This window comes from Leptonychotes weddellii, chromosome 1, assembly GCF_054177405.1.
Source record: "Leptonychotes weddellii isolate Sample4059 chromosome 1, ASM5417740v2, whole genome shotgun sequence".
NCBI lineage: Eukaryota > Metazoa > Chordata > Mammalia > Carnivora > Phocidae > Leptonychotes > Leptonychotes weddellii.
In genome coordinates, this window is record NC_138369.1 from 189,543,103 (window position 1) to 189,549,899 (window position 6,797).

Consider the following 6,797-nt stretch of genomic DNA (forward strand, 5'->3'; position numbering starts at 1 on the left):
AATTTTTTAAAAAAATAAGATTTTTTAAAAAGAGAGAAATTTATATTTTAATATGTTATAAGCACAATTGCTCAGAAAGTGGTTTACTATTGAGAAAAGAAAAATATATTTGAGTAGAGGCTATATCTCAGACCCAAAATCTACTTTTTTCTTCTGGTTACAAGTTTTTTCTACTTTGAGGCTTTTGAGTTTGAGCTATTTAATTCATTTGATTATGAAATTATTTCATCTTTTTAATTCCTCAAAGAAAAAGTATATTTAAAAACATAATTAACTTACATTTAAAGATGAAATATTGAAACATTTTCCTCTAAAATGGAGAACAACACAGGGAGACGCACTATATAGATATATGTCATATCTATTCAACATTTGGAGTCTAAGCCAGTACAATAAAAGAGGAGGAAAAGGATGAGGAAGAAGGAGAAAGAAAGAAGAATAAAGAAGAGGAGGAGAAGAAAAAAAGAAGAGAAGAAAAGGAAAAAAGAAAACAAGGAAAGAAAAGAAATAAAAAATAAATTTTAAAGTAAAGAATATGTACTGATAAGAAAGAAAGAAAAATATTATTCATAGACACAATTCCTTTTGTACATAGAATATCTTTAAAATTCTAGAGATTCGTTATTGGAACTAATAAGTAAGTCAAACAAGATATTTGGATATAAGTTCAATGTAAAGTAATGTGAAATCAATAGTATTTTTAATCACCAGCAACAAAGAGTATGAATATGAAATTTAAAAAAAATAATTTACAATGGCATAAAAAATGATCAAATACTTAAGAACAATCTAACTAATACTGCAAGACGTCTACACAGAAAATTATGCAACAGAATTGAAAGAAGATAAGGAAAATCTGGTATCTATGCCAGGAAATTTAACAACTTAGATAAAGTGATCAAGTTCCTTGAAAAACAATTTAATAAAACCAACACAAGAAGAATACTCCTGTATTTGTTAAATAAGTTAAATCCATAATTTAAAACTTTCCAAGAAAATTCTAGGACCAGATGACTTTACTGATATATCTTTTCAAACATTTAAGAAAAAGTTATACCAATCTCACAAAAACTCAGAGAATCAGGAAAGAGGAAATACTTCCCTACTCATTTATGAGGCCAGAATAACACTGACACTTAGGGTGGCCAACTGTCCTCGTTTTCCAGGGACTGAGGGGGTTCCTAGAGTGGGAACTTTCAGTGTTGTGACTAGGAAGTCCCAGAAATATCAGAATGAGCTGATCACTCTACTGACACTAAAACCTGAGAAGGAAATTACAAGAAAGGAAAACAACAGGCCAAGCTAATTCACAAACACAGATGCAAAAAAATCTGAACGAAGTATTAACAAATTGGTTAATATATACAAAGGATAACATATTATGATCAAAGTTTTATCTTAGAAACACAAGGTTGATTTAACATTCAAAGGTCAATTGGAATAAGCTACCTCATTCACTGAATAAAGAAGGAAAACAACATGATCATCTCAATAGATGCAGAAAAAGCTTTTGAAAAAATTCAATATCTGGGTTTTTTTTTTTTAAGATTTTATTTATTTATTTGAGAGAGAGAGCACATGAGAGGGGGGAGGGTCAGAGGGAGAAGCAGACCCCCTGCCGAGCAGGGAGCACGATGCGGGACTCGATCCAGGGACTCCAGAATCATGACCTGAGCCGAAGGCAGTCACTTAACCAACTGAGCCACCCAGGCGCCCGAAAAAATTCAATACCTGTTAATGAATTTTAAAAAACACCTCCGTGAATTAGGAGTGGAAAAAAATTTATTTACTATGATAAAGGGTACTTATCCTAAACTTTCATTCAACCTGTCACTGGAGGTCTTTGCCACAATGATATGGCACAAAGAAGAAATAAAGTTAACAAATATTGGAAAGGAAGGGGGAAACTGGCATTGTTTGAAGACGACATAATTATGTACATAAAAAATCAAAAAGAATCTACAAAATGTTAGAATTAATAAGTGATCTCAGCCAGATTGTTGGATATGAAGTCAATATTTAAGAATCAATTATATTTCTATATACTGGCAACAAATGGAAATAGGAATTATTTTTAAACTATAGCAACACATAGGAATAAACACAAGACACTGAAACTACAAAACACTGCTAAGAGAAAGTAAATAGAGAGATATACCATATTCATGGAATGGAAGACTCAGTATTGTTAAAACTGACCTATAGATTCAACATAATCCCCCACAAAATCCCAGCAGGCCTATTTTTGTTGAAAATTAGCATACTGTTTTTAATTGTTCTTAGTATTCCTTCCCTTTCCTTTCTAAAGATAAATTTTATTGGGATTTAATTTACACACTTTAAAATGCCCCCAATCTGAGTGTTCAGTTCAGTCAGTCTTGAAGACCTACACACCCTTATCAGGATATGGAACATTTCCATCACCCCCAAAACTCCCTCAGACCCTGGCCTTGGACAACCACTTATCTGTTTCCTGTCTCTATAGTTTAGTTGTACCTTGTTTTAAAATCTCATTTAAATAGAATCATACAGCATGTATGATCTTGAGTCTGGTTTCTTTTAATCAAAATAATGTTGTTCGGAATTCATCTATGCTGTCTCATGAGACAGCAGTGTGTTGTTGTTATTGATGAGTGCTACTTATTGATTGAATATACCATAACTTACATATACATTCACCAGTTGATGGGCTTTTGGATTCTTTCTAGTTCAGGTCTACTGTGAATAAAGCCATCATGGACATTCACATACAAGTCTTCGCGTGGTCACACATTTTTATTTCTCCTTGGTAGATAGTGAAGAGCAAATGTGTCACATAGCAAATGTATGATGAACTGTATAAGAAACTGTCCAAACGTTTTCCAAAATGGCCGGACAACGAATAAGAGTTCCAAGCATTGCACAGCCTTGTCAAAATTTAGTAGTGTCAATCTTTCCAACTCCTGTTCTTCTGGTAAGCACGTTGGACCTCTGGAACCCAAACCCCATGTGGAAACAGGGCTGGTGAGAGCTGTACCCCACCACCCTGCAAAGAGAATTCTGAAAAACCAACATCTCATGCAAACAGGATATAAGCTTTTGTCAGAAAGATCAAAAGGGGTTGAGGTTTTTCTTCACACCCTCAGGCAGCCTTGCCTGTCTCACTCTCTCTGGCTTTATCTATTCATTTCTGTCCACAGGCAGGAAGAGATGGCAGCAGGGGAGACTCAGCTCTACGCAAAGGTCTCCAACAAGCACAAGGGCCGCAGCACCCCCTCGCTCCTGGACCCCCTCCTGGGAATGGGCTTCCCAGCACACACTGCGTGAGTACCGTCCCACCGCCGTGGGCTCCTGGGTGTGTGTCCCAGGTCCCCCAGCCCCTCTGGCCCCTGCCGCACATCAGCAGGCAGCTCAGAGCACTTACTTCCTGTCCACGGGGTGCACCTTGCAGTGCGAGTTACTGTCTCAAAATAAGGCCTTTTTCTCCTTTTGATAAATGACATGATCTTTGCCCTTTAAAGACAAACTCTGCTGGCTGGCTGCCTGGCTGGCTGGTAGAGGGACCCCGACATTTGTAAAAATTGGGAGTCATGTGTTACTGGGGCACCCCCATTTTTCAGGGTTTGGAGGAGCTTGGGCCTGGTTGTACCCTCTCTGCAGTTCAGTGACTGAGATGACGCCATAAGGTATTTCAGACCCTCAGTTGAAGGGAGCTGTTGCAAGAACCACCATCAAGAACATATTTCTAAAGGGTGCGGGGAAACCATTCATCTATAGGGAAAATCTCTTCAATGTCTGATCATTGAAAGAGATGGTTAAGGAAGTGCCGGAACAGCACTGACTCGATGCTGCTTACCCAAGGAAAAGGTCCCCATATGGAAAATTTTAACCTTAAGAGCCATCCTGTCAGAGAAAGAAGTCCTTAAAAGCAATGAGCTCAGATAGGGACATGGGGTACTAATTTTTCACAGGCTTATTCACATGGGAAAATGCATCAGAATTCCCTTTAACGGGTGCCTGGGTGGCTCAGTCGGTTAAGCGTCTGCCTCCGGCTCAGGTCATGATCCCGGGGTCCTGGGATCAAGCCCCGCGTCGGGCTCCCTGCTCCGTGAGGGGCCTGCTTCTCCCTCTCCCTCTGCTGTTCCCCCTGCTTGTGCTCTATCTCTTTCTGTCAAATGAATAAATAAAATCTAAAAAAAAAAAAAAAAAAAAGAAGTCCCTTTAAGTAACTTTGGATTGGGGAGGGGACCAAAGTTTCCTTAAACATTATAACAAAACCCTGAGCAAATTGGCTGAAATCACGTGGAAGCTACACCCTTTTCTTTTCTAACCCAAATCAGAACTTTGTTGCCTTTATGTTGATAATAAACCAAGGATCTTTGAAATAAGCAGTGGAACTGTGTGCCAGACCCCAACCTGGGCACCTTCCCTTGGGTGCAGCCAGGGACACTGAGACCAGAGAACTCAGGCAGTGGTGGGGCAGGACCCCACTCTTGGCCCTTCTAAAGCCCATCCTATACTACACTACTGAAGCTGGATGCAGACTCATGCTCAGAAGTCCTTGTGATTGAAACCAGTGTCATCCCTGTCAGTATTCACCAATAGCAACATGGGGCAGCGCCATGTTGGTTTGCTCATCAACTCCAGCTTTTTCCGGGCTGAATTCCTGAGAGAGTTATCTTAACCGTACTCCATCCTGTTCAATTTGGTCCCATTCAGTTAAATTTAATTCAGTGTATATATATCCTGGTTTATAGTGGTGAGGATGACACCGTTGGGCCTCAGGGACCTTGCAGGCTGGTAGAGGAGGTAAACAGACACAAGTCTATATGGATGAAGCATAGTGACGGTATGTGTGGTGAGGAAACAGGATGGGCTGCACGACCACCCCCCTGGGAGGGTTGGGGAGGTTTTCCTGGAGGAGGGACACTTGAGCCAAGCTTGGAAGAAGCAGTGCCATTTCTCTAAGGGCGTGTTGGCACAGGGCTGCATTTTGGCAGGGAGGCACGTGGGCAAGCCAGGGATTCGGCCCTTCACGGCCAACTTGCGGATCCAAGAGTGGGTTCACCTGGCTTTGGTGCAGGGTGTGGGGACTGGCCAAGGAGGCAAGATTGCGGGCGTGGTTGGAGCCCATGCCCAGGACTGGAGGCTGGAGCCCCTGAGCAGGGGAGGTATGAGCAGGTCTGCATTTTCAGAAACCACAGTGATGCCACATGGAGATGGAGACGGAGGCCTGGGCAGGGGGTCCAGCTGCAAAATCTAGCAGTCCAGGCCCTCGTGGGGGCCTCCCTGAAGGTCCCATGTGCTGCAGGGCTACCCCTGTCTCCCTCCTGCTTCCCCAAAGAATAGACGGCAGGTCTGAGTGCTCCTCTCATTCTGCTTTCCTATAGGCTAAAGGCCCTGGCAGCCACTGGAAGAAAGACAGCGGAAGAGGCATCCAATTGGTGAGTAGGGCTGTCTCTGCAGATGTGCTGAGTACTTGGCTTTGAGAGCTCTGCAGGGCGGACACGGGGAGGTGCCCACATACGCCGGGCGGCCAGGGAGGGAGCCCCTGCCTGCCCACCCAGCACCGAAGGAAAGGGGGAAAGAACCCACATTTAAAACGGCAAACAGAGGAGAAAGATTGAAATTTGAACAAGGCTTTCTTCACTTAAAAATCTGAGTTTACCCAAATGTGGCTATCAAAGAAGAAAGCAAGCCACGTGATTTGTTGAGTAAATAGGGAAGATATAAAATAGAGGTCCCCACTCTCTCAGGCTACCTCTGATGGGGAGAGAGTTTACTGCTGGTCGTGGATGCCCCCCGAGGCATCAGGGGCCAGGTTGTGGGGTCCCGGGGGCCATCAATCAGCTATGCACTCCGCAAGCCGCCCACTGCTGCAGGCCTCGGCTTTCTGCTCTGGGATCACCCCGTTCTCCAGCACCCAGTCCCGCCTGAATGTGCCGTGATGCTGTCATTCTGCCCCTAGGTGGCAAGTCCCCGCATGCTCTGCTCTGGAAAACTGCAGCAAAAATCAAGCAATAAAAACCAGATCTCAGCCAGCTGGGCTGCCCTCCCAGAGCAGGATGGCAAATGCCGACAGTAGGTCTCTGACTGGCCAGCATGTCCTCACTGGGAACCCCCTTCTTTCCCCCAAAACTCTAGGCCAAGGGCAAACTATGCAACCCCTCTACTAGACAAAGGGAAACACCCAGAATCCTCTGCGCTGGGCTGACTCTAAAGTCGGTTGCCAAATTTGAATTTCAAAGGAAACCCACTGCCTTGAGGGCCAAGGTGACTTCCTGCCACTTACCAACTCAGCCAAGCAGATCACAAGTCCCACCGAGACATGGGGAGACAGTGGGGTCCCCTAGGCTCCACCCAGAGTGGGCCGACCGTAGCTAACCAGGGAAGTGCCAATTAAGATGCCATTAAAAATGAAAAGCAGCTTCAAGTGTCCACGCGGGTGAGCGGAAGGGGGTCTCTCCCTGTCCTGGCTGCAGTCTGGGGTGTGTATCAATGCGGCCGCCCACCACGGACTTCCACATCCAGGTCCGTGCCTTGGAAACATACAAAGGGCCCAAGAAACATGTACAAAGATCTTGATTACCGTGCTACGAAACTGTTCAAAAAGAAACCAATGTCAGTGTCCGGCAGTGGAATGGATGGGTAAAATATCGCACATGGGTGATGAGCATGCACGGCCCTTGGACGCACTTAACCGGATGCGTACGCATCAACTTGGGTCAATTGCAAAAACATGGTGTGGACCAAAAACAGTGCAACCTGCAGAATAATTTAAACAGTCGCTTATGATTGATATAAAACACACGTGTGTG

General features: G+C 43.7%; 1 protein-coding gene across 1 annotated transcript in view; it reads left to right on the plus strand.

Moving 5' to 3' along the window:
• Positions 1-3,149: 3,149 nt before the first annotated feature.
• Positions 3,150-6,797, plus strand: part of UBASH3A (ubiquitin associated and SH3 domain containing A) — a 22,072-nt gene continuing 18,424 nt past the window's right edge. The window contains exons 1-3 of the mRNA XM_081820055.1: positions 3,150-3,302; positions 5,370-5,423; positions 5,948-6,145. Of these exons, the coding sequence (XP_081676181.1) occupies positions 3,190-3,302; positions 5,370-5,423; positions 5,948-6,145 (365 nt within the window). The 5' untranslated portion in view covers positions 3,150-3,189. The remainder of the gene's footprint in view (positions 3,303-5,369; positions 5,424-5,947; positions 6,146-6,797) is intronic.